Source organism: Rhinolophus ferrumequinum, chromosome 23 (assembly GCF_004115265.2).
Source record: "Rhinolophus ferrumequinum isolate MPI-CBG mRhiFer1 chromosome 23, mRhiFer1_v1.p, whole genome shotgun sequence".
NCBI classification, from domain to species: Eukaryota; Metazoa; Chordata; class Mammalia; order Chiroptera; family Rhinolophidae; genus Rhinolophus; species Rhinolophus ferrumequinum.
Genome location: NC_046306.1, coordinates 3,410,168 through 3,437,851, shown reverse-complemented (window position 1 = coordinate 3,437,851; position 27,684 = coordinate 3,410,168). Strand labels below are relative to the sequence as shown.

Sequence of the window (27,684 nt, the reverse complement as noted above, 5' to 3'; positions counted from 1 at the left end):
GGGAGAGATTTTGCAGGAGGAGACTGGGACAACTTGGATTCCTGGGGGGAAAGGGGGGGGCGAGAATGAGCACTGTCACACCCAGATGCAAATCTCTCAGTCTAGATAAATGGGAACAACACACCGGCCGACCTGCAGTTTCCTGGCGTTCATGGGGAAAATGAGCCGTCAGCTGCCTCTGTGTCCTGTGCTTTATTCATTAGCTCCAGTGAAAAAAAGTAAAATCAAAATCTTGTCCTAATTTGTTGTGGTAGGAACCCCTTCTGCGAAGTTTTTTCCTTGAAAACAAGCAAAACACGGCCCACAAAGGCAGAAGCGGTTGGCTAGGTTGCCCATTGCTTCCGCTCATTCTCAAGGTTTAGCTTCTCTTCTCCAGGAAAAGTTCACTTTCCCAAGCGCCCAGAGTTAGATATGTGTTACTAATTGATTTGAGCTAAATTTGTATTGCTTTGAGATTTAGCAAAATGGTTGATAAGGGGCCAGTGTGTGTGTGGGTGGGGGGGGGACAATTGTTCTAACAGCCAAGAAAAGGGACTTGCCACAAATATGTTCATAAAATGGCCTTCTGTGACATTTAGTAATTGTGGGGGGAGGGAGGTCATGGTTATCCAGAAAAAAAGAAAAGTTGTTGGGAAGTGTTTAACGGGAATTTAGCAAAAATGATACGCCTAATTGAGGAAAATCATGGTTCCAAATGAAAACAGTTGTCACGAATTAGTTTTTCAAATTTTTGACTATTGGCAGATCTGAGGTTTACCTCATATGTAGTTGTGTCCAACTTGGCAGAAAGCATGGAATACAGCCTGGTTCTTGGTGCATATGCACCCATTTTTTCTCACTGATAAGTTAGTTCCTGATTTTGGGGTTAAATTAGGCATCAAAATAGCCTTGTTTCCTTTTTGCCTTTCTAGTAGCATCTCTTAGCTTGCAGTAGCCGCCCATGTGTCTGCCAAACCTCTCAGAAGGATGAAATCCTTGCAGGGCCGGTGAGTCTGCCTTCTTTTGGGCATTTTCATTTATTCATTTATTCATTCAATATATGTGTATTGAGTGCCTGATATGTGCCCTTCCCCCAGGGGGAATGCAAAGGTATAAGACATCGCTGCTCCCTTTGATGGTCTTACAATCAAAAGAAACCCAGGAAGTTAACAACACTGGGCAGTCTGCTGAGTGATTAAATAGGGCATAGATATACAGCGAAGAGAAGGTGGGTGAAAAGCCTGTCAAAAAACGGACTTCAACAACCTCCCAACTCTTCTCCAATCTAGTTGAACAAGGCAGATCAGTGCTTACATAAAATTATTGTCAGACCTGATAGTTAAACTATGAAAACCCCAGAAAGATCTGCTTGGATGAAAACAAACAACTGTGTCTAGATATTCGACAGGCACAACCATTAGGTTGCCATGCCAGTCTGAGGCTGAAAATTTATACATGGACAGCAGTGATGGAGTCTTCTGTAGGTACAGTGTGGGCCACGGTGATGATAAAGTGTCAGTACTGAACAAGGCCTTTCTCTAGAAGGTATAGAGTCTGGGGGTTACGGACCTTGCTGAAGGGCAGGCTTGTTTTCAAAAGGGACTCCAGAGGCCTGGCTCAGGAGTGGTGCCGAGAACTGCCTCCAGCCAGCTCCCTCTCTTTTTTCTGCTCCGTCTGGAGCCAAGCTATGCCTTCCAGGAGCTTCTAGGACTGAAAATTCTCTTAGGGGGTGGGCCCAGATTCTTCCATGTAACCTTAGAATCTGCTGTGTGTAGGATTTGGGTTCTCAGGGTGAAATGAGAAAGTGTTTATAGTTTGCAGCCAGAGGTAGTGGTGTACTGTGGAGTGCTTTCATCTTAGCTTCCGTACTCCATTTTAGAACCTGAACTGTCCTCCATCTTAGATCCTGAGCTGCCCTCCATCTTAGCTTCCGTCCTCCATCTTAGACCCTGAGCTTTGGACCTCTTTTTCCTGATCCATAATGCAAATAGAGATGTTCTATGTTCAAGTAATGTAATGAATTCCCAGTCCTTGTGGAAAAAAAAAAAAAGAGACCACACTTTTAATTCCAGAATTGAATCTCCAACTTTTCTTTCACAAATACTTGTAAGTTATCTATTCATTGCCCTTGGAATAGTCTTATCTATCGGCCTCCTGTAATCCTCAGCACGTGATATGTGACCTTCATATTTTGGAAAATATGTGTGTGTGTACAGATAGGTAGGTAGAGATTTTTTTGTTTTAGCTGTAAGATGGGGAAGTGCTGAACTGAAGGAACTCCCAGATGACAGGGAATGGTTTTGTTCCATGAGTAAAATTCAGATTTACAGGATTATTAAGTCTTGGCTTCTCCTTGTTTGTGACATGTTAACACCCTCTCCACTGAGAAATCAACGTGAGTGAAAACCCATTTTCAGGACATAAACTAAAGCTTGTTTGCCAGCTCAGAAAATCAGTTACCCAAGTTACTTTGAAAACGTTCTTTCTTACAAGTCGCCGCCTCTGTAAATGCATTACTTATGTGCAATTACTTTCGCACCACCAGCCCGATGCTTCTGTCTTGAATCCAGACCATTCTATTAGGATACCTTGAAAGCGCTTCCATCCTCAGAGAAATGATTTAAAAGAGATGAAGACACCACGGCTCAGAGACTTTCAGAAAGCAGATGACTCCCCCCACAGTGGAGACTTGGGCCCAGGCTTCAGATTCCCCTTTCAAAGAGATCTGAAACAGGGATGCTTGAATTTCGCCTTCTGGGTGTTCAGGGTATTCAAATAAGCCTGTGGCAAATTTGAGAAGTGGGGATTTGGCCCTAGGCCTCCTTACCTCCCTGCAGGTGGCTGTGTTCCGTTCAGTTAATCCCATTAGCTAGCAAAGGCTTAAGGGCTGTCCTTTAGGGACATTTGCATTTTAATAAAGAGCTCTAGAAGGCCCAAAGGCTGAGAGAGTCACATTTTTATTATAATAGTGGAGTCCTTAAAAATAGAATTCTAACTGGAGGCCTTGGAAAAGGACAGGGGAGGGGGCATTTGAGCTGTTGACTTCCCCACCCCTTGTGCCAGCCCACACCCCCATTTTCCCTAGTCCACCTCTGTGATGACCCAGCACCGTCAATGCAGTGAATTGAGTAAATTGGCTTTCTTCCCCCAGTGCCCCCAGGACTTAGTGAGGGTCCCATCCCCCCAGCTCTCCAGGTACCAGCATGGTGCCTTTTTGGGTCCTCTTGGCAGTTCCGGGGGTGGGGGTGGGGTATCTGAGTGGCAGATCAGGTCCAGATGGATGAAGCCTTCCGGTGCCTGACTCATCCCAGCTCAGGTCGATAAGGACAAGCCCCATGTTTTTCTCCAGCGTCCACTGCTATGACACACAGAATAGTCAGGAAATAAAAGGTTTGAGTACTGTACAGTTGCTTTGCTTTCTTTCAAAAGGAAAAAAAAATGTTGGGGGTGGTCGGAAGAAGGAGCAAGGAGGCAGGAGGTGAGACCAGCAGATAATCAGGCAGCAGAAACAATCAGGTTGCTGGTTTGTTACATAAACAGTGCCCCAGCTGTCCTGCCTTGCAGCCTTTGGAGAAACAGAGCTTAGTGACACTCCGGCTGATTTCACACCTTAGCTTCGAGTTACTCAGAGGGACATTAGCAACTAACGATTCAGTGGAGGGAGGACTGGGTTGCCATTTTGACTTGCCGGTTATTAACATACTCTTCTAGAAATCCGGAAGCCTGCCAATTAAGTTCCCTGGTGTAACTCAAAGGGAGCCTTTCCAAGATGCATGATCTTTAGGAAAGGGAAATTAAGCTAATTTTGAAAGCTCCTGACATGTGAGTTTCCTTTAAGTAGTTGGAGACAGTGAGGAATACTATGAATTTCTCACAGAATATGTATTTGAATATACGTCAGGATCCCAATGACAGAGCTACAAAATACTTGGCCATGGCTGCCTTTTTCTTTTAAGATTCTTTTTTTTCTTCTTCTTCTTCTTTTTTTTTTTTGTTCCCTACCTGAAATGTTCTTTTCAGAAAGTTCTGTGATGGCCAACAGGCTTAGGGTGACATTTTCAGAAAATGAGCTGAGATGCCATTGCCAGGCCTTTACGTAGAAAGGGCCTCGAAACACTGCAGCGTCAGTGACAGGCGCAGAAACCCTCGGCCGGGAGGAGGGGGCACTTAATTATGCTTGTAAGTTACAGCCTTCTTTCAAACACACAAACACGCAGGCCAGCGAGGATATTAAATACGCAGTCACGCTTTCCCTCTGAGCGTGAAAGGCGCTCGGATTTTTATCTTCCCAGATCCAGAACCTGTTTACTTCCTTCTAAACAGCTTCCTCCTGCCCCTGAGATAAGTCAGCGGGGAGAATCAGCCTCTGAATTCTGCTAAACTGTGCCCCCCGACAATGACTGTTAATTAGGAAACCTTTGCACAAAGCAGAGGTGGCGGCACAGCCAGACCTTACCGCAGAGACAGGCCTGCTCAGAGCATCGATTTCCTCCCCACCCTCCAAGGTTAGGCTTCTGCTTAGAACTCTCTGCTTCCAGCTAAAATTTCCATCACCAAAGGGCCTGATTTCAGGCTGAGGAAGGACCACTTTAGCAAATGAGAGGAGAGGAATGGAGAGGGTCATTTCAACTCTGCAAAAATGAGCCGTGCCATTTTCCCTGACAGCACGTTAATTAGGATGAAAGAACAAGATGTTTTTTTGGTTTTTACAGAGGAGGCTTGTGGTAGGGGGAAGGGAAGGGACCTCTGAAAGAGATGTTAGCTGCTGAGCTACAGAGTGCAAAGCGGGCTGTCACCGTGCAGTGATGGATACACTCGGAGAGGGCGCGCCAGGCCCCCTCGCGCAGTCCTGGGGCCCAGTTCCATCCCTCACACCTTGCTATTCTTCGCCAGGGGTGAATCATGAATAGGAAGGACCCGGAGGGCAGAACTTAGCAGCCTGCTGGGTGCTGGCCTGTCCCTTCCCTTCTGTGGGGTGAGCTGTGTCTTGAACCCCAAGGGGGGAGTCCAGCTTGTGTTCTGCTCCACCAGCTTTGAGTGCAGTGGAGGGGTTTCAAGTGGTCACACTTGTTGAAAGTGGTGTTTTCTTTAAAGTCAGGTGTGTGGTTCAAATGGACACTCAAGGACCTGGGAGCTGCAGACAGAGCTCTGCAGTCCTAGAGACTGATGAGCAGAGGCCACGTTTTAGGGGTGGGAAGAGAGTTGGAAAACCGGATGTCCATAGTTTTCAGGCAGCTCAGGCAGGAATCAGGGAAAGGGCCCCGTTTCCCCTTTCTACCCTCCTGGGTTTGTCTGTAATCTATGCCCTGACCTTAGGCATTGATCCCTTAACGGCCCACCCCTAGTGGGTTGCTATAGCCCCCAAAGGTGGCCCTGGGTTTCCAGCTGGCAGTGTTTAGAGAGAAGCAAATGTGAATCCACAGACTGTCTCAGCTGAAAAGAATCTTAGCTCCTGGGAACAGGAACGTAAGAGAGACTAACAAACTGTATCCAGGTTAGCTGTGGGGTCCCCAGGGACAAAGGGAGCAGAGGGAAGAAACAGACATTGAAGGGGCCACAGGGATATCGTTTCCTGCTACCTGTGCCCTCCCTCCCACATCAGCACACTGAGGCCAGTAGGGTGAAGCAGAGAATGACACAGCAGGAGGCAGGATTCAGACCTGCTCCTCAGCTGCTTGTGTGTAACTGAATTACACAATGTCTGTTAGAAGTGATGTCGCCGGGAGCACCCCAGGCCTGGAATCAAACACCGATGGGTACTCTCCCCCAAGGAGGCCCCCTAGTCAGCAACTTTCCCCAAAGAGTTGGTGATTTTCTGGCGTTCCTATTTCCCTCCACGTTGGCACTGCTAGAGGCACTTCTCATTTTGATGGTCATTAACAGGCAGCAGACAGTGAACCAGCGGGGGCTTGAGGGCAGGTGAATTAGGGGGGTTTACCGGGACAGCTACTTTATTTCTTGCACTTAACAAGAAGATTAACAAGCACATCTGCAGAACCTTCTGGGGGCGGCGGGGGGACTGCAGGGAGGTCGAGATGCCTCCTCTCCCCGGAACAGCTGCTGGCTCCCATCAGAGCCGAGCCGAGATGCAAATTCTCTCTCCATGTAGATCCACGGCGATTCCGCCTGCTACAGAGATGGAGGAGCCGTGATGGAGCTGCTTTCAACGAACCAGTTGAGGGGAAACACTAGAAAGAATGTGTTCAAACGCCCCCTTTGCCTTTTCCACTTGGAAAACAGTATTAGGAGCCGCAGCTCGGTCTGCAGGAAAAGGATTTGAGGGCAGTGTCCCCACTGGCAGCCCTCGGGGTGCTGACATATTTTTTTTCCAGAGTGATTTTAGTGTGGAGGGGGAAAAAAACAGACAAATAGGATCCAGAAGCTCAGCAGAGTCTGGGGAGCGTCAAAGCCAGCCCGCTTTAGGAGACGGTGCCATTTCAATGTCAGAATAAGGAGTGTGTGAGGATTCTGTCCCCTCTTAGAAACAGGTAGACACGTTGGAGAAGGGAAATATCCTGTCCTTTGAGAAACAGAGTGAGGTGATCGGTTATTGTCAGGCATTGGGGATCATAATCCTGCCTGAAGAATTGGTCTCATTTTTCATGTCAGAATTAATATTGGTTGAGATTACATGGCTTCTTAATTTAGACCATTTACATTTTATGGAGTGCTGGAAAGGCGGATTGCAAGCCACTTTCTGGCAGCAACAAAGCCAAGTGAATAGGAACAATATAGCCTTAAAAAGAATCCATTCTTTCTCTTTTGGCTTCGCGCTGGCAAATTTTGTATCATGTAGCACAACCTGAAAACTGGGGTTTTCATTGCTAGAAAGATGTAATGCTTCCTTCTATCTGTGGCTTTTTGTCACCCCAACATTTCCTATTCCAGTGACCTTTCTGACTTGAGTTTTTGTCTTCTTGACACCAAAGCATCTCATAGATTTGGTCAAAAGTTCAGTCATGAAAAAGCATCTGGTTGTTTTGTCTCCAGGTGGACGATTTGCCAGGCGATTTGAGAGGGTCAGCTCCCTGAACAGCTACCCCGACATCACCCCAACACTAGCCTAGATGCCTCAGATAAGCTTATTTTCAGGGACGGAGGGAACAGACGGAGAAACCAGCCTGGGCTCTGAGGCAAGAGGAAGATGTTAGGTCTGGCTTTTTCTGCAGTGGCCATGGAAGTCTGCTGCAGAGTGAGAGCGGGATGAAGTAGCAAGCCGGTCCTTACAGGTGGGCACAGTGAGGAGACCGTGCTGAGGCAGCGTTGTCAGGGTCAAGTTTGCCTAGTGCCTGCAGCCATCTTAGAATTTACAGGAAGCTGAAGCCATCTGCACTCATTTTTGTCTTAGATTACAACCAACTCAATCCAGCCAGTGCAAAATCAGGATGAGAAGTGCCATTTGATAGGAAAAATAATGTCCATAATTCAGTTTCTCTAAAAGGCGGACACCCTACCCCCCGACTCCCCATCCTTTTATCTCAAAGTCACCAAAAGTAGGATAGACCATCAATCTTTTCTCTTCTCATGTGGATGGCCAATTTAGACTCTCTGGGCTACAGTGTTTCCTGGTTTTTCAACGCAGTAAAAGCCAGGCAGGTGGGTGGGAGGGAGGCAGGAGAAGGGGTGATGGCTTGGTGTCCGTAGTTCAGTCTTGTGCCATCCATTTCTATTTGCAGACAGCTCAGCCCAAAGCATTGATGTTGCCCCCAGATGCTGTTTCTATTCCATCTACTTATTTTCCCTTTGGGGTGCAGGCAGAGTAGAGCCCAGATGTGCTCAGATATCCAAAGCCACCCAGCCTTGATCCTTTATTTTTATGTTACAGTCACAGAACATTGAAAATATGTTTTTAGCACTTTACCACATACTGAGAATTTCAGGGCGGGGTGTCAACTATTGACGACTTAAATTTATTAGTAGCCCCGTTAAGCAGACCTCAGAATTCTAATAACGGGTCTTTGCCAGACAAATCAATGTCACCTTTCTAAAAGGAAAAGAGTGACAGCTGGGTGATTTCACAGAATCATCAGGTTTGGGGAGGAAGGTTAAGCAAGGGTTCAATTACTATAAACTAGAGTGATTTTTTTATTGTTTGTTTCCCTGGGTTTTGCGTGCTGCTAGTAGTTTTGTGTTTGTTTTTTTTTTTCATTTGTAGATTTGCTGTTTTGCTTTACATATCTCAGAAATTATGCACATATTTTCCTCTTAAAATCTTTCTACCTCCAGGATTCATTTTAGAAACAAAATATTTGTTGCAGAGTTTTATTCTTTAGTCCTCTTTCTCCTTTTTTTTTTTTTTTTTTTTTTTTTTTTTTACAAAGTTCCCCTCTTCTGTCTTCTGTACCCTCAGTAAAGCTAACGGATGTGTGGCTATATGCCAGCTTGAGGAAAACACATTTATTTAACACATTTTAAAATGTTCAAGGTAAATGAAATATAAAGGTATTTTCTATCTAAGATTAAAACATTAAGTACCCTTGGGGATCACACTAGTCAACAATTTGTTGTTATTTTTCACATTTTGCATTCAACTAACTCATGGCAGTTCATTGAAATGATGTATTTGGAATATTACTGATTTCATGAGTAGAAAACCATTTAAGAAACTCACTTTTAAGGCTGAGAGTGACTTTAAATTACCCTGCTCTGGGGTGCCCCCCAGAGGCATGGGTTAATAATATCATGATATTAATTTTGGGTCAGTTAGGTTATTCTATTCTAGACTTTGGGATGCTTTTAATAGTTGTGGAGTAAATGGAGTGTTCATTTAACTTGTGTCTTTTTGTCCCAACTAAGTTTTACATCAACTTCCTTTGAAAAGTTTTTACACAGCTAGACTTTTTGAAGCAGCCCCAGGGTGTCCAATTATTTGAAAATCCTGGTACTCAGAAAGTAGAGATTATTTTTTCAGAACAAGGAAGAAAAAAACCTTAGAGTGCTTTAAGTTAGTTGATACCTTCGACCATCATCTTACTGAGAAGCATCTGGGACTGGTTTTCTACCAGCCACTTGTCACCATCTTACCAGAAGACAGGGACCCACCCAGGGCCTTTGCGGTCGGTGGGATGGACCAAGGCTGGCTTCATCTGCAATCCATCTTGGCACGGCAAAACACAGCCTGGCCTCCATCCTTCCCTCTGCAGACCAAGATACCCTACGGGCATCGCGTGGTTTGCTCAGCCCAGCCTTTGACCATTCCGCTTGCTGCCATCGTACCAGAACCCCCAAGGCTTGTTCTAGAGCCCCACTTGCCTTCCTCCACTGTTGCCAAGTTCCCTTAGATGTCAGCTCCTTCATGGCTGACTGCTGATTTCTCAGCCCAGTTTGGATCAAGGGACTCCGTGCTACCTTTGCCCTGTGGCCCCATCCCCCAGGTGTCCCGTCTTGTTTTTGTGAAGGGCTAGTTTTCTATTTCTTGGTGTTAGGTCACTGTAACCCTGGGATAAAAATAGGTATAATTAGTATGTTACGGATTAGACTTTGCATTTTTGTGCCACTTCCTCTAATAATACTAATTTTAGTGCCACATTTCCTAGAATCCCGGACTTGCTAAAATCCTCCAAAAGCCGATTACAGGATAGACCTGTTTGCTTTAAAACCTAGAAGAAGAAGGGTTTGGTCCTGATCAGATCTCAGCTCCCACTTTCTCTTTTCCCTGCCTCCCAAAGTCTGTCTTGATTTTCTTGTTTTCTGTTTCAGGGAGCAGTGCCTCCATTCTCCCTGAGGCTGGCATTTTTGTTGACTGCTGAACACATGGTCTTCTGTGTCTGTGGCAAAAGGCCCTTTCCTGGCTGGCTCTAGAGTCCCCACCAATTAATCGGGTGGGAAAACTTGAGTTAGACTTCACAATTTCAGCCAAACTGGGCGAACACCTGTCACTTGAGTCGGTGTCCAACATTCATCCCTGAGGGTCACAGCTGTAGCATAATTTCAGCATGAGCAATTCAGAATTTAATGTTCCTTAGGAAAAAGAAGGCATTCCAAGCTGCTGCCCTTCACCTATTAACCCTGAGAGGATTTCATAGAAGGAGGGAGGGCGGGTGTCATCCCTAACTGGCTGGGCTAGCAGGAATGGCTCATTCTTCCCAGCTCTGTCCTTTGAAAGAACTTTTCTTACCTGGAGGACAGAGCTACAGAACAGTATCTGCTCAAGCCACAGCCTTCCAAGGAGAGAAGTCAGACTTCTTTCAACTTATATTTTTACCAGCATAGTACAGGTACTGCTTTCTAGTGATGAGCACTTTCCATTTCTTTCCTCTTTCCATGCAGGTTAAATCACCCATCATTGGCAAGTTGTTTTTTATTTTTATATTTTTCTTTTTTTCTTTTTTGGCAAGTCTTAATTTACAATTGAGTGCTGGAGGAAAGAAATTGATCATTGATCATATATTCCCTTTCTATGTAAATGCCCCCCCAAAAAGCTACACACATTTCCAACTTGTCCTCCCAATAGCTGAGCCCTTCTGTCTCCTGGGTCTTACTAAGTGAAGGGGCCGTCTACCATTATTTCACTTGGTAGGTCTCATTTGTAAGCTGTTTTCTGCTTTCTGAAAAAAAGTGGGTTCTATTTAGTTGTTAAAGCAAGCCTGCTTTGTGTTCTTTGTAAAGACAGCGACATTCTTTTAATTTTTTCGGTGTAATTAGCACAAAAGAAGCCGTAATCTGAGAAGGTAGCAGAGACTAAAGCGACCCAGGGACAGGAATGTTCAAGAAAGGGGGCAGAGGAACTGGGGCTGCATGCAGCAGCCCCCACATGCAGTCCCCGGAAGCAATTGCGGGTAAAGCTGAGATCTGTAGCTCCTGGAAACGCCTCCTTTTCATCTGATCCCCAGAATGGTTGCAAATGCTTGATGATTTGGCTGAATAATTTTCTCCGCCTCACTTCCAGAGGTGGGCAAAGACCTCAGAAAGCCACAGTACCACTGGGGCTCTGCTAATCTCCAGTGGGCTCCCGACAGGCCCACTGCTGAGAAACAGCCGAGTGAGGGAGTGGGGGGGGGCACAGCTTCTTGGCTCCCCAGCAAACACTGCATTTTGACCAGACAGAGGCCAAATAGAAATCCAGCTGGGAGGAGACTTGAGGCTTGTGTGTAGCCATGTGCTGAGGAGGCCACCTTCTTTATCTGGGAGCCATGCCTTCCTGTCCCCTCTTGGTTCTTTCCCCCTCAAAGTGAGACCCAGGGGAATAGGTAGAGCTAAACTATAATTATACATTTTTCTATTTCTATTTAAACCTGTGTGGGCAAACACAAAAAGATGAAAAGTTACCTACGTTTCTAGATGTATCAAACGTGTGACTAATTGTCACATTAATGGCTTAATTCAGGGTTTACCAACAGATGGGGGAGGGACTAGACAGGTGGTTTCAGTTATGATTGCAAATGACACCCATAGCCCCCTCCCAATTGCTGTTGTCCCAAACTGAGGCTAGTATCTAACTGCAAGGCTGTTTGACAATGAGCGCTTGCATTGGTTTGTAGGTAAATAAAGCGAAAACCCAAGATATAAAATTCGTATTTAGCCGTTGTTTCGTTTGTATATATGTACACACAAAGCAGCACTAAGGAAACTTATTACTTGATTAATCCAGAGTGTTTCACTCTTTAAACTCTTAATTATATGGGGCTAAATTTGAAGAATTGAATGCAATGAAAATCTTTAAAATGAGAGCAATTAAAAGGTATCATTTATCTAAGGAGATCTTGTTAGGACTTCAGCCCTTGCTGGATTGCGCCAACTTGCTTTTTTTGTTTTTTTTTCCTGTTGTTACTTGTTTAGTAAGATGTCGAGTCAAAATGTGATATAAATAAGGCACCTTATGAATAAAATCAAGTTAGCCGGTCCGTACTATTTCTAACTAGTCCCCACTGCCTGTTCTCACTCCCATTCTCAAGGCCAAGCCAAACGTTCTAAGAAACAAGTTCCCCGTTAACCTTCATGAAAAATTTCCCCCCCAAGAGAACTTAAAGATATTTTAGTTTAGGAAAACTTTCCTGCTCTAGAGTCATGACACTTTTTCATCTTTTTGTTTGTTTTATCCAATTAAATGGGTCCATTGGTCACAGTTGGTGTCATTATGCCCCTAATCCAAATTGTCCATCTAGAGTCTTCAACCAAGGCTAACATTAGGATCCTATTATTTAGGTTTCAGTTTTCAAAGGAACAGTCATGTGCTTAGTTTCTTCTTTATTGTGGCCCCTTTTAAGGTAGATGGTGACTTTGTTAGTTGACTCCCACACTGGGCTCCTGGGGACTTGGTGAGAAAGGCAAGAATAGCCTTGGGAACTGGGCATCCATGGGGACCGAGAAGCCTCTCTCATACATGGGGCCTACCTAGCACGGTCGAGAAAGGTCAGCAAAGGTGCCCCAATCCTGTTGCGCTCATGTGGTGAATTATGGTTTTAAGTAAGCAGATGCTTCAACAGCATCTCAAAGCCAATGGCTCAAGAAAGCGGGTCCAAACACATTGGGCAATGTGCCCCCACATTCTGTTTGGATTAGAGCATGTTCTGAATTTTTTAAAAAATTGTTTTACTTGATAGAAATTAAATAGGGCGATTTTGTACGGCTGTGTAATTTCTTGATTTCAAGTCTTCTGAAGTGAAGGGTTGCTAACTTATACATTGCGTTTCGTGTAGAATGCAAGTTTAGGAGCACTTGTGGTCGAAGGTACTAGCTAGTAACCGTGACAAGGGGGAAAAGCCCTAGGCAATCATATGTTCAGTTTTTAAGAACTTTATGGGAATAGAACTTTCTTACCAAGGATTAACTGGGCCTAGGAAAAGGGTTTTTACAGTGCCTGCTTTTGTCATCTATACAGCGCACGTTTCAAGTCACACGTGCAACCACACTTTCTAATGAAATAAAAGTGCAGAATGTGCTTCAAAGACAGAAAGCACTGTGGAAATGCTAAGTACTATTATTAAAACCTTACAGCTAAGGTTTCTGCTTCGGTGGAAACCTACTTATTGTTTCCTAGGCTATTAAAATAATATTATAAGTCTATTTTCTCTGGACTCTTACAATGACCCAGACTAAGGAAAAGCCGAGAAGAACACTCTTGTCCAAAAACTGAATTACATCATTAAGTGAAACAATATTTTCAAGATTCCAAGCTGCAGCGAGCCTATTGCTTCTAAAAGCAGACAAGTCATTTTCACTTGAACAGGAACACATCCATCCATAAATAGGAGGCTTATAAGACCACAAAATTCAAACCCTGACGTGTGAATTCATCCATTGTTGTAAAATATGCAGTGTTGGAAAGGACTGTTGCTAGGCCGTCCCTCTGTGCAGCATGTGACACCATCTGTTTGACCAGGTTGTATCATTTGGTGACCGAGTGTTTTAGGTTGGGGTGTGTTATTATCCCAACTTGCTGGCTTTGGCATGAAGCAAGTCACCTGAACCAGGAACCTGTGCTCTCCCTGGGCATTTCAAACCTAGGATATTTTGGCCTTTTGCCCTTCTCTGTAGCCTGAAGTTTCCACCACTTCCATCTCTCCCTGAGCCAAAAGAGAGGCCCCTGTCATTGGAAAAGTCTCAAGCCTGGACTGTTCTAAGAATTATGCTAATGCATTGTTTTACTCTTAAAGGATAAACCAGGTACTTAAAATGGTAATGACCTAATAAAATAAATTACAAATTCATATGAAAAGGTCACACATGGTGGCCTCCAAATCGGAAAGACTTTTTTTTTTTTTGTAAATTAAAACTTTTAAGGCCCAGGTTGGTCAAATGCACGATCCTAAACTATAGACAGTGTCAGCTCACCATGCCAATTAAGTAAAATCTCAGCTTTCCTTTTGTGTCAGGTGAAAACAGAAAGCTGAACACACCACAGATGGGCTTGTGTTCCCCAGCTCTTAGTGCCATTGCTTACCTGTAAACCCTTGATTCCACCTGCTGTCATTTATTTACAAAGTAAGTGCTTTATTTGTCCATCAGTGGTTGGTCATAATAAAATATAGGTGAAACCTACAGTTAAAAAAAAGTTTTTTTTTCAAGGATGGCCTGCTAGGTTAGAAGTTGAAATGACTAAAGCCTGACCTTGCTTTATACATTTCTAGGACAATAGTCCCAATTGTGCTTTGCCTGGAATATGTGTCAGTATATGACATGGGACAGTTTCCCTCCTTGCAAAGTTTAGGTATGATATTTCTCTAAAAGCCGAGCTGGTAACCCAACTCAGGGATTTCCAAAGGACTCTCAGTTTCATTCAGTTTCATTCCTTGTAGCAACGTGTAGCTACTGGCATAAGTATCAAGGTTGTATCGGTTACTATTTACCTTGTCCCTTTTAAATACCATGTATTTGTGCTTTTGACACATTAGAAGCAGGAAGGAAGATGCTTTTTGAACAAATGGAGCATAACAAAAATTTCTGATCTGTTCTTCCTTCTTACAAGTCTTCACCATTTTTTTTAAAAAGACAATTGATTAATGAAATTCAACCAAGAAGTTTTTATTTAATATAGGATATAAAACTTGGACCTTGTCTTCAAGTAGTTTCTAAGCTAAGTGGGTGAAGGACTGTGAAACATGATGTCCTCTAACAGCCACGTCATCGTTGATTGTAAAGCCCTACTGTCGCATGGCTACCCGGCCCATTCAGGTCAATCGGTTCGATATTTTTATCTGCTTTTGTTTATGTGAAAAGCATCAACCTAACAAAGTTGTGCCTTTGAGCTTTTTTGCAAAAGATGGTGTATTTTTGTGTGGGAGAGGCCAAAATCCAAAGTGTGACAAAGTCCCGGCTTAGTTTGGTTTGAATGTGGGGGGAGAGCAGGCACAGTCACTTTGAAGCAGAGAAAAGTCGGAGGCCCAAGTGAGGCAGAGTAGCTGCTGCAGGTTCTGGGGTCTGGCCTGCAGCTTTTGTTTCCTGCTCTGAATTCCAAGTGTTCTTTGGTGACTTTGAATTGTTCTCGTTGTCCATTCAGATCCAGAAGAAAAGAGGCCTTGTGGAATGGCGGTGGTAGTGTACCTGGAGGAGCCAAAAAAAATAATATGTGACATATTCATCTGTCACACTTTTTCTTACTCTGAGTTGAGCAAACGGGCTAAAGAGGGAATTTCAGTAGTGCTGTTGAATGGTTAATAGTGTCTTTCTATTTTCAAAGAAAACTTCAAACTATTCTTGACAATTTGTTCCAAGGCCTCTGGAAGTATCAAACCATCACCCCAGACCCCCAGGTGTGTTAGGTGTGTTTCCATTTACAGGTGAACTTCCTTTCTTTTTTCTCCTCTAGACATCCCAAGTTTCACTGACTGTTTAGAAGTCAAAGGTTGAAGGTGGGAGAGAGTTCATGATTACTCTGTGCATCTGGGTTTATTGGCAGGTAGGCCTGCCACACACCAAAGGCAGTTGCCATGTCTTAGCTTGATCACCTGGCTACTCTGGCTCACCTGGGCACAAGATAGGCCTCCTGGACTAAACATTTATTGAATGAATGCATGCATGAATGAATGAATTGTACCTAAGCAGACACCAGCGTGGCAGCATGTGACTCAACCAAGGTCCCAGGCAAAGTGAACAGGCCCAGTGGTCGACAACTTCTTGGTGTCACTGCTCTTAACCCAATGCTCTCTGCCACGTCCTAGTGTGGGGACAAGAGTGGGGTGGGGACACTTGAGAGTTTTTAAACAATTGCAAACAAATTCTTGTGCAATAAACTACTTTTCCTTCTGTTCCAGGCCCTCCCACACCCACCCTACGGCGTCCAGGCTGGGCCACGGGAGAACCAGGACACCTGGGTCCACCACTTCTCCCGCCTGGGAAGACGCCGGGCGCATCTACTCTGCAGCCACAGCCACCACTGCTTGGCTCTAGTGTCGCCAGCACGGGCACTCTAGCTGTCTGCCGCCTGTTTCTTCTAGCAGTGCTAGTTTTGCGCTCACATAGCACCTCTCGTCAGATCTGAAACCCTTTCCAGGCTTCGCATTAGTTGGGCTTGCCGACACCTACCTCCACGGGCGTGCGCGGCCAGGAGGGAGGGGTGGGTGGCGGTCCCCGCGTGCGCTAACCGGGAAGCTGGAGGTAAGGAGGCGCACAGCAGGGGTAAGCGCCGCCGTCGCACACTTTGCACGCCGCCCAGGGCTACACCACTCACCGAAAATTGGGAGGCAGGTCTGGGAGGCGGGGTCCGGCGCCCACCACCTTGGGCGCCCCCGCGCCCCCCACTACTGCGCCCCCCGTGTCCCTCACCCACTCCCGCGTCGTCCCCACACCGGCTCACACCCCCAGGGTGCGTGGCGGCCCATTTGGGTGCGTCCTCGGCGGGCTGATTTTTCGGCTTCCCCTTCGGTTTATAGGGGCCGCCGCTGTGGGTCGGTCCTCTGAAGAGGCTGGGGCGTCATCGGGCTGGTTAGGAGCGCTGGTCTTCGGCGGGGACACTCAGTCGCGTCGGCACCGCGGAGCGGGCTGCGTCAGGTGGCTGGCCCTGCGCGGCGCTCGCTGGCTCGCCGGCTCTCTGGCTCCGGGCTGCGGCGCCGCGGGGCGGCGGCGGGCGGCCGGCAGGCACTACCTTGCGTGTGAGTGCGCCTCACTCACATGTAAGTCCGGGTGCCCCGTGGCTTCCCGCAAAGTGCGAGTCGCCCGGTGCGGGCAAGCTCCACCGGGACTGGGACGGGACAGGGGCACCCCGGCACAGCCGCCCTGCCCTGCGCCTCCCGGGCACCCCCAAATTCTCTATCTTTTCTCTTTTCTCCTCTCCATTGGCGTGCCCAAGAGCCAAGCCAAGGAGCGCCGGAGGGTAACGGCGAACTCGTGCCATCGCGCCTCTGCACTTTTCTTTTTTGAGTTGTTTGACATTTCTCGGTGCTTTTTGGTTTGTTCTCGCCCCTTTTTCGTTTGCTCATCCTTTTTGGCGCTAACTCTTAGGCAGCCAGCCCAGCAGCCCGAAGCCGGGCAGCCGCGCTTCGCGGCCCCAGGGCAGCGCGGCGGCACCGCACCGCAGCGGAGTCCCCCGACACGGGGCGCACGGGGGCCCGTCAGGCCGAGGCCGGGGGCAAGCAGGGCGCCCGGGCGAGGCGGGAGCCGGGCGCCCCGAGGTGGCCGAGCCACTATGCTGAAGATGGCCATGAAGATCAAAGCGCGTGCGGTGGAGAGCGAGAAGAAGACAGCGGCGGCTGCAGCCGAGGTGGCTGCCGAAGCTGCCGCGGCAGCTGCAGCGCTGGCCGGTCCGCGGAGGAACGGGGGCTCCGGGGACACCCCCAAGAGCCCCAAGAACCCGGCGCACGAAGCGCCCCCCGAGAAGTTCCTGACCGAAAAGGAGCAGAGAAAGATGGAGAAGAAGCTGCTGGAACAGAAGAGAAAGGAGGAGAAGAAGAAGGAGAAGGAGAGGAAGAAGTTGGAGAAGATGCAGAAGAAGAAGAAAAAGAAGGGGTCGGGTGCCGGGGTGGAGGCCCACGGCCCCGAGGCCGTCGCCGCTGCCGCTGCCGCTGCCGCCGGCGCCGCCGACGACGAGGGCGCCGCGGGGGGCGCCGACGGGGGCGGCGAGGGCGCCGGCGTCGGGGGCGCGAGTAGGGCCTGGGCTGAGTGGGACACGGACTCGGGCGACGAGGACGACGCCTACTACACGGCGCCCCGCGTGGGGGGCGTCGTGTGGCGGCCGGGGCCGCTGAAGGCTGGCGCGCTGAGCGCCCACCTGCCCCTGGTGGTGTTCCTGGTGTTCTCGGTTCGCAGCCCCTCGTGGGTGCTCAACTTCCTGCTGCAGAAGCGCACGGAGCACGGCCGCGGCTGCGGCTTCGTGTTCGGGGCGACCTGCTGCTTCCGAGTGTTCCTGGGCTGCGCCTTCTTCTCCTACTTGGGCGGCCGCGCCAAGCGCAGGAGCCGCGGGCGCTCCGGGGCCTCAGGGGCCTTCGGCTCGGGCCACGGCGCCCGGCGCCGGGGGCGCGACGAGAGGCTCATCTAGTCGGCCCCCCGTCCCCGCCCCCGCCCCCGGACGCCACCATCGCTGTGCAGTGTGGACTTTTATTATGTCTTTGTGTGTGTGTGTGGACACATTTTCCTTTTCGGTTGCTCTGTCCTTTGGTTCGTGCTCGCCTCGCTTTTTCCACACTCCCTGTTCTCTGGCTCTCTCTATGTCTCTCTCTTCGAAAATTTTCCGAAGTCCGGGCTCGGGCGAGCGCTCCCTCCCCTTCCGCCCACCCCGGCCCCTCGGCGGCGCCCGCGGGGGGTGGAGCGTTGGCGTCGTGCGAGGGGTCGTCACCGGCTCGGAGCCGCCCCCTCTCCCCCCGCGGCTGGCCGGCTGGGGCCCGAGCCAGGGGGGCGAGGGGGCGGCTCCCCGGCCCATCCCGGTCCCATCCCCGGCCGGGTGCTGGCGCAGGGACCCCCCCTTCCCGGGCACCCGGGGGGGTGCCTCCCTCCGCCCGCTCCCGCCCTCCTAGCCGCCGCGGCGGCCGCGGCTCCTCATCCCTCCGCCTCCTCCTCCTCCTTCCACCCCCCCTGCCGCCGCCTCCTCCCCCCGCCTCCCCCCGCCCGTCGCGGCGCTTTTGGGTCGGGGCGGCGGGCCCGGGCCGAGGCAATAAGAGCGGCGGCGGCGGCAGCGGCGGCAGCAGCTCCCGCAGCTCCTGCTCTGGTCCGCCTCGGCCCGGAGCGGCCATCAGCCCCCTCGGCTTCGGCTCGAGGGGCGGGGAGCTGCGCGCTCCCCTCGGTCCGACCGACACCACCCTCCCCGCGCGGCCCGCGGCCCGCAGTCCGCCCCGCGCGCTCCTCCCCGAGGAGCCGAGCCCGCGCCCGGCCCGCCCGCCCGGCGCTGCCCCGGCCCTCCCGGCCCGCGTGAGGCCGCCCGCGTCCGGCCCGCCGCCGCCGCAGCCCGGCCGCGCCCCGCGCTCCGCCGCCGCCGCCATGGGCTGCCTCGGAAACAGTAAGACCGAGGACCAGCGAAACGAGGAGAAGGCGCAACGCGAGGCCAACAAAAAGATCGAGAAGCAGCTGCAGAAGGACAAGCAGGTCTACCGGGCCACGCACCGCCTGCTGCTGCTGGGTAAGGGCGGGGCGGGGGGCGCCGGCCCCGGCCCGGCCGCCCTTCGGGGCGCCCCGCAGGCCGCGCGCGCCGAGCCCGCCCCCCGCCCCGGGCGCGCGCTCCCGAGCCCGCAGCCCGCTCGCGGGCTCTTTTTCTGGGGGGCGAGGCCGGAAGGGGGACCCCAGGGCGCAGATTCGGCCGGGCAGGGGCTCCAAATGGGGCGGGGGGCCGTGGCGACGCGGGCACGGGTCCCCTTCCCTGGCCAGCTCTCCTTCTCCCTCTCTCTTTCGCTCTCTCGCCTTCCCCCTCGCTCTTTTTTCTCTCTCTTTCCGCGAGGCCTACACGACGCCAGGGGCTTGGGTGCGTGTTGGGGAGGGGGAGGGGGAGCCCTACAAGGCTCGGAGACTGCGACAAAAAAGAGGGTTTCGGGGACAGGAAATGGGGTGGCGGGCAGCGGGAGGGGAACCCGCCTCCGTGGGGTGTGTGATTTGTTGGGAGAGGGAAGGGGAGAAAGAAAGAGGAGCCAGAAGAGAAGGGGGTGACGCGGGGGGAGCCGCGGTGGCGGAGGGGGCCTCGCCAAGGGGAGGCTTTGGCGGGGGAAGTGGCCGAGGAGGGGGGGGCGGGTGACATCAGCCCCTCGGAAGGGATCCGAGTGGTAAAGGTGGTGCAGTGAGGGGGAGGGGGCGCGGGCGAGTCGTGGCGCCGGAATGGGGGGTGGGGGGAGGAGTGAGCGCGGCGGCCGCTGGGCGCGACTTGGTGCGTTTCGGGCTGGACATACTGTGTGTGCACGGAGCAGACGTGTCCCGGCCGGGCCGGGCGGTGGAAGGAAGGGGAGAATCAAATAAAATAAGACCAAAAAAAAAAAAAATGGAGTTAGTGCGCTAAGTGCCCAGTGAAGCCAAATGACACGTCATTTTTACAGTATGACCTTTTTTTCCCCTTCCAGACATGCAGGCTTTTTGAAAAGCAGAGAAGAGAAGTAATTGTAGCAGCTGCTCTCACCCCCACCCCCCAATAAACCATTAACACACACATTTTCCTGTTACTCGGCCACATTGAGAGTGCTTTGTGAAAAAAGAAAAACAAAGACATTCACAAATCAGAACTGGAAAATGACATTTGTCTGTAAATGGCTTCTTGGTCTGGAAATGGCGTGGTTTTTTTTTTTTTTTTTTTTTTTTTTTTTTGTCCTTTTCAGCGGGGGGGGGGGATTGAGAGCGATTTAAGGAGAAGACTTTTTTCCCAGGTGGAAGGAGATGAAAAGACGTTAATTAGTTGTTTGTCAAGTGACATTTGGTTGTTTGGTTCTGGGTTTTCTCTCTTGATTGCGGTTTTTCCTCTGGCCAAAACGGGGGTGGGGGGGGCGATTGTAAACTATAAGGAGTTGACCTTTCCTCCTTTTTCTTAAAGGTGCTGCTTTGGGAAAAAAATAAAAATAAAACAAAAGAAGCATAAAAAAAATTGTTGAAATGACCAGAAGAATTACAAAAACGTTAATATGGAAGTTTTCCACTTCCTTAGTAATTTGGCTATGTGAGTTAATTTGTGAATTGGCTAGTTAAGACCTAATTCATGGTTACATTTCAACAAACTGGTTGATTATAAAGAATAAAATGTGAAAGACTGGCTTTTCTTTGTGGTGGTGTTTGGTTTGCTTTTTTTGGATGGGGTCATGCCTTTGTTCTCTTGGGTCCAGATTTATATAAAGCAGAAAATTAAGTGAAAATAAGTCTCTGGTGTTTATGCATTTGCAATTTCAGTAATTAAATAATACATATGTTGGAGTCTTGTGTAAAACTTCTAAAGGTAACATGATGCTATGTGAATAATAATATGCATATAATTTGATTTCAAAGTGTAAGCCTGGAAAAGTCTAGAATCTCCTAGGAATGCTGTCTTGCTTGCTGAATGCTAATTTAAAACCAGCGTGATGCTAATGGTACCTAACACCTTTGTGCAAGTGATCACAGTCTCCTCTTAATTTGAGACTGTTACTCTGAACACACCTTTCATCAATCACTATAGGCTAGTCTTCCCCAGGAGTTGTAGTCTATATGGCTACTTTATATCTCAATGTATTGAGAGCCTCTGGCACAGGTGTCTGCAACCCAAGCCACTGCCAACACATTTTACATTTTTAAATGATCTCACCAAATAATGCCCCCCCCGCAAGAAATGGTACCCCAAACCCTTTCTTAATCCGTCTTAATTTAATGACAAATAACTGAGTTACAGTACCACAGAAGATCTTGCAGTAATTTTTCAGCCTAATTCCCTAATTTCATAAATGTGGAAACTGAGGCACAGATCTGTTTGTGCCTGTGAAAAATATAACACATCCTAACACTTGTGAAATAAGAATGTTGGAGATTCTGATTAATATTATGTTTTCTCTTCATGGAATCTCTTAATAGTGCCTTTACTATTTTAATTTCTGAGAGGGGTTCATTAAGATAGTGTTTGCTTTGAAATCAATGTTTCTGTGGAAACTAATTTTAACTTACAGGTATTGATTACAGCCTTGTGAAAAAGCAAGAGGAGGAGGAATGCTTTGCTCTCTGGGCAGTAAAACAAAACAATAAAATTAAAAGTGAAAAAGAAGGTAAAAAAACCCAAACAGGTTTGTGTGGGAGGAGGGCAAACAGTGGTTCACACAGGATTATTTGTTGGCGAGAACGTGCATTTGCAAATAAATAGCAATCCTCCTCCTAGCTTGGTGGGAATATGTGTGTGTGTTTATATCTTTACAAAAGAAAGGTGATTTAAAATGGAGGCATGTGCGCCTTACTCTTTTAGTTGGGAAGGGCTTGAAATCTTTGAAAACAGTGGTTTCCAGGAATATTTTTCCTTACGATTAAAGTCTTGTCCTTTTAACATCTCAATTGTTGCTGCATGGTAACGTGGTTGTTCTCAAACACTACATTTAATGTTAAAATGTGTTTTTTGAGAAGATGACAGAAAATGGGTGGTCTGCCATCTCCCCTCACTCCGCATAACATGGTTGTTGAATCCAGAGAGAATTTATCTTTGGAAAGACACGCTTTGCGGGAAAGGAGGATGGCTAATTGGATAACATGTAATATTGCGGTTGGAGGGGCTGATTTTCCAGTAGCCCAAAGGGAAAAAGACCTGCCCCGAAAGCGGCTGCCTTGTGACAATGTTTAGGAGGGAGGTGCTGCGTCAGTGCTGACCAGGAGGGGACTGCAGTATATTGTTTGTGAATCCTGGGTATTTTAACCATGAAAAATCTGACAAACAATGAATTGCGTGTCTCTGTACATTTATGCGGACAAAATTTACCAGTGAATTCTCAGGTTTTAAGAAGTTCAATTCCCCCCACGACAAAATTGCGTCATTCCTTCTCTGCCTCTTTGCTCCCCCCTCCCCGAATTTTAAAACAACCAAAAGGGGGGAAAACACCTGAAAAACAGCAAAAGCTTTAATTCTTGTTTGTTATTCTGATGGTGAAATACTGCAGGTAGACACAGAGTTGGATATTTCTTTTCCTATGCGTCGAAATGTCAAGGAAAATTGCAAGTCTGTTATTTGGTTTGTTTGTATGTGTTGCTTCTGTGGCAAACACAGCAGTCCCACTCGCAGCCCCAAGTGTGTAAAATGCCTCCTTCATAACCTGAGACTTACTTTCATTTTCTAGGTGCTGGAGAATCTGGTAAAAGCACCATTGTGAAGCAAATGAGGATCCTGCATGTAAATGGGTTTAATGGAGAGTAAGTGTCAAAGCTGGGCCAGGGCACAGGGACAGGAGCACTTTTCATACCAACCTTTAGGAAGTTCAGGTTGCTTTGGGGGGCTGGGCAGCCAGTTTTCACTTAATTTTTTCAGCCTACATACTAGAAAATCCTGGGAAGAGCTCTTTAGGGACTGTCTCCCCACACCCCTTCTTTTAATCTTTGGTGCAGGAACAAATAATGATAGTAATAATAGTAAAGCACCAGTCTTGTAAAAGAAAAAGAAAAAACTCCCTTCCCCGGGAAAATAGCGCCTGGTGGCCCGGTGACAGGTCTGCTGCAGTGGGTCTCCAACAGGGCTGATGCCCGCCGTGGCCACCCCTTAGTCAGGCGATACGGACCACTGTAGAGAGGCGCCCCCCCAACCCCCCAGCAGATTTCCATGCAATAAACCAGTGAAGGATGTTTTAAATTATTAGGGCGACATTGTTTCAATCATCTCATACACAAAGCTGGAAGAGACAGCCCTTGTTAATAATTACTCCTCACCCCCCCCCTTGGAATTCATATTATGGGCAAATCATTGTTTCCCTTTTTAAAAATCAATAGTCTTGCCTAAAGGAACCAAAAAGGAGACATTTAAGTGATGGAAAGGCTGGGAGTTAGGTACTTCTGACGGGATCAAGGGGCATTTTTGCCTTTGAAACGTCCTTCCAGGCATCTTGGTATAGGACATTGTGACGATACCGCAGTGAGAATAAGGTTAAAAAAGAGCGTGCATGTGTTAGGGACCTAAAAGAAAAACATGGGTCATGCTTGCCATGCAGGACCCAAATGGAGGGGAGCGCTTGTATAACCCGGGAGTTTACTTTTCTCCCCAGACCCTAGCTAAGTTTACCAGCCTTTGTTTTCACTGGGGTGAGAGCAGGTAACCTTGCCAGATTACAGACACCTGAAGGCACCAGTTCGCAATTACTACTAGCTGCTTAGAATCGCATTCCTTTTCTTAAACCTGGATTCAGTTGAAAATGTATTCCTTAGTTGCATTCCCTGTAGTTTCAAAAGGGGAGATTGAGTCAAGGTGGCATAGTTTAATTCAGTTATGCACCAAAAACAGTAGTTTAAAACCCCTGTCGCCTACTATGCACTGAGCACTGGGAAAACAGAATGAATTTTACTACCTTTCAAAGGTAAAATAACTGCGTTGAAGGCAGCTCTTGATAGAAAATTCTAGAATCTTTTAGATCAAATAGTGGGGAGGGTAAGAAAAAAATGACATCATACAAAGGGACATTTTAGTTTAGACTGCTTTAACCATGAATTCAGAAGGATAGGCTATTATACCAATTTTATGATTGACTCGATGAGTTATCAATAAGCACATATGTGCTATTAAACAAGTCACCTTCATTTTTCAGAAACCAATTCTGAAATTCTTAATTCCTTACACACCTTTCAGTAAAGTTCTGCCACCAGAGATGGCCATCAGTCAATAAACAAAAAGCCTGAAACAGACTTTTAGCTATATGAAATTATCATTTAAAGAAAAATCTTGCATAATTTTTCCCCCTGCAACTTGCCGGGGAGTGCTTCTTCATGAGGCTAGTTAAGCAAAACTAATTTGAACATGTCCCCTCTAGATAAATATTTTGATTGAAACTGGACATGGCTAGCATTTTTAAAAGGATGCAGCAGCCACTGTTTACCTTAGCTCGAGTCTGATGGAAGATAGGACATCCCTGAAATAATCTACTTCAAGTTTTATTGCTCTGCAGGTCACCCTAAATTGTTTTAATTTTTAGAAAGAGGATTCTCCACCCTCAGTGAGCCTGTTTATAATGCAGACGAGGCATTTAAACCAGAGCTTCTCTTTTCTGTTTTCTTGTTAAAAAGAGGAAGGGACATTCCCAGTTTGCCTGCTTTGTAGAGGAAGCCACAGGTAATCTCCAAGGACGTTAAATTTAGCCTGTGAAAGTAACAGACGGGAATTCTTCATGTGAGTCTAGAAACCTTATTTTTGTCTTGTCCGACGAGCCTCCTTTTTTCTTTTTCCTCACTGCGGTATTGCAACAAAAGCGGTTTCCTTCACCAGGAATTCCCTGTGAAGTGGTGACATCTGTCCACGAATGGGTGTGGGGTCTTTTCCTCCTCCCGTAAATGTGTGCTTTCCTTAGTGCCAGGCTGAGCTATTCAACTTGCCTTCACTATCCGCAGACTGCCGTGCCGATGACATTTGTAGAGAAACTTGGAATTCTAATCTGACTTTCAGAAATAGAGGTCAAATTCGGGTTTTCCTAACGCAAAGCTAACTCTCTTCCTTACATTGAGTGCCAGAAAAAACCAAAAACGTGCCATTAACACTGGTTGAGCTAATAAGCTAATTAATTCCAAAACCATAGAAGGCCTAGGCAAGCTGCCCCCTCCCTTCCCACCTCCAAGGAGGAATTCTTACCATTTGTGAAGACTGGGTTTTGAGAGGTGTTTTTTTTTTTTTTTTTTTTTTTTTTGCCCGGGGGGGGGGGGTGGGGGGGATTGTTGGTTTGTTTTTCGCCATCCAAGCACAGCTTTAATTGATAACAATTGATGGGGAATCGTTATTTATAAATAAAAACATTTTACAATTTCCCAACTGCAGGAAGGGAGGTCATTATTACACCAGGAAAGACATGGGCAAAACCCACCCCTGTCCGTGTGTTCAGATAAACACTAAGGACCGGGATCTGGGAGCACGGGGAGCCTGAGGTGCTGCCTCAGAAGAGGCAGGTGATATCCTCAGAAGAATTGTGAGCTACATCAGGTCTTAAGCTCCCCTAGTGCATGTACATTTAGTGGAAGCACAAGAAAATAATTACCGGTCCCTCCTGTCCCCGACCAGAGTCTCCTGAGGGCTCAGCTAACGCTGCAGCCAAGGTGTGGAATTCTTCCCTCCAAGGCCCGCAGTCCCAGGAGACATTCCAAGTTAGCCAGAAAGGCGACCTAAGAATTAAGGGATGGCTGCCGATTGTTAAGGAATGGAGAAAGGCTGGGTGGGGATTTGGTGAAATCGCGGTGCCTTGCAGACTAGGTGAGCTGTCAATCTCTCTTTAAAAGGGGCGGCGAAGAGGACCCGCAAGCTGCCAGGAGCAACAGCGATGGGTAGGCACATTCAAACCAGAAAAACTTTTTAACAAACAAACATGAAGATCATATTGGGAAACCGAGGGCAGAAAAGAGTCATTTAAGGGCCATCATCCATCTTGGCATACGTTTGCAAGTGACACATAAACAATTTCATAACATTTCACAGCAAGTAAAGTGCAAAACAATTTTTGGGGGGCCATCTTAAAGTCTAATTAGATCCAGCTGGGGGAAAGTTACAGATTTCAGCGTTAACGGTCAGTTTAGGATTTTGAGAATTGATGTTTTTCCATATGGTTTCTCTCCCGTCCAGTCCCCAGCCCTCCCCCCCCCACCCCCAGCTCTCCATTTGAATCTGCTACTTGTTTTTAAAATTACTAAATTCCATCCACCCAGTGGTTGGTCTGATTTTAAAATTTCAGACCTCCTTGGGGGAAAAAAGTTTCTTTTCCTCTCTTAAAATATGTGGTGCACACCTTCCTTAATTTGGGGGAGAAAACATGCTCGGCACCCTGCCGGAAGTCATTACGAATGATCTCAGAAAGCCTCTTGGTCTTTTAAAAGTTCTCAAATTAATTTTAATCCAAGGCACTTTGTGTTAGCTAGTGGGTAGGAAATTAACGATGGCATCCATCTTTTTTTCCCATTCATTACCAATTTTTTTTCCACTTCCTGCATCCCCACTACCCACCGCGCACGCATGCATGGCAGGTAACCCACTCCAGCGCTGCTTGCATATTCATGCAGTCATTGGGCGGCTGTTTCTCATGAGACCATGCAGGGCCATCGATCTAGCCATCTCGAAGAAATGGCTTCTGTGGCCGGGGAAGGGGAGGGGCAAAGGATTTTGGGGTCGGGGACAAAGTAACTGACACATGTTTGTTCATCTGTTTTTTTTAGAATATGTTATCCCTAGATGATGGCTACAGTTTCTCCTCTTCCCGGCTCTGTCCTATCATACTTTGCATGCTGGAATTGCCCTATCTTAGGAACTTCTAATAAGAATACTATTCTGTTGTGGGGGAGGGGAAATGGGGGCCCTACCACCAAACCTAAAGATTAAAAAATAAAAAAAAAAAATAAAAAAAAAGGAAAATAGAAAACCACCAAAAATAACTCCCTTCCCCAAAAAAAGTGAAATGAAATCCTTAACTGGCAAAAATGTAGTGTAACAACAATTAAAAATAGGCATCTATGTAGTAAGTGACTAATTGTCAGTTTACTGTACCAAAAGTTGGCATTTGAGAAGTAATGACAAGTCCTTATTGAACAACCTTCTGTGTGCTAGATGCTGTGCTAGATCCTTGAACCCTACTAACACCTGCCTGCACTTATATCTGTGACTGTGTGCAAGTAAATATAAGTATTAACATGCGTGATAAATAAAACTTCTCTGCATGTCCCCAGCAGTCCCTGTATCTTGCGTCTGTCTTCTGTCTTTCTTCTTTTGTCTGTCTTTCCCCACAACAGCACAAAGATAAGGTACAGAACTGGATGAAACTTAGTACAACACGGCCTCCCCTACCACTTAGTTAGCTGAAGGGGGGGTGGCTTATGATTTGAACCCAGCGCCTCTGCTTTACACGTGGTGGGGGAGGAGGGGAGCTACAATACCCTGAAAGTGCTTCTAGCCCCTGCCCCAGTTCTTTATAGTCCATCAGGCTTCTAGCGTTTGATACATATTTTGGCTTTAAAGATATCTGAGGAACTGTCTCTGAATTTCACAATCAGCGTTCAATTCATTAAGCGATAGTAAAAGATGATAAAGCTGCCAGTCCCCAGCATAATGTCTCCATGTACATAGTAATTGCTTCAATGGCAGGGTTTTATGTCTCAGTGTTACACACCCGAATTAGATTTTAGATTTCTTTTTTAGTTGGTTTTAGACTTGATATACTCCCACACCCATTCACATAACATAGATGAACACTGAAC

The 27,684-nt window shown here is 47.5% G+C and overlaps 1 protein-coding gene and 1 long non-coding RNA gene across 9 annotated transcripts in view; one reads left to right on the top strand and one right to left on the bottom strand.

The window, feature by feature from the left end:
- GNAS (GNAS complex locus) overlaps window positions 1-27,684 on the top strand; it is a 53,145-nt gene that overhangs the window by 16,143 nt on the left and 9,318 nt on the right. For 2 of the 7 annotated variants that reach the window (XM_033094394.1, XM_033094393.1), the window contains 2 exons: window positions 22,599-22,671; window positions 25,723-25,767. In XM_033094394.1, coding sequence (XP_032950285.1) covers window positions 22,599-22,671; window positions 25,723-25,767 — 118 coding nt within the window. Of the gene's footprint in view, window positions 1-18,469; window positions 18,965-22,598; window positions 22,672-25,722; window positions 25,772-27,684 lie in introns of those variants that run through there. The other 5 variants (XM_033094396.1, XM_033094399.1, XM_033094395.1 and 2 more) reach the window with 5 other exon arrangements.
- LOC117015707 (uncharacterized) lies at window positions 14,457-16,466 on the bottom strand. Of its 2 annotated transcripts, XR_004421781.1 has the most exons (4): window positions 16,183-16,466; window positions 15,943-16,008; window positions 15,455-15,574; window positions 14,457-14,961 (listed from the first exon to the last, which is right to left on the bottom strand). It is a non-coding gene; the product is annotated as an uncharacterized LOC117015707 (long non-coding RNA). The 2 variants fall into 2 exon arrangements; XR_004421780.1 differs by lacking the exon at window positions 16,183-16,466 and having other exon boundaries at window positions 15,943-16,176.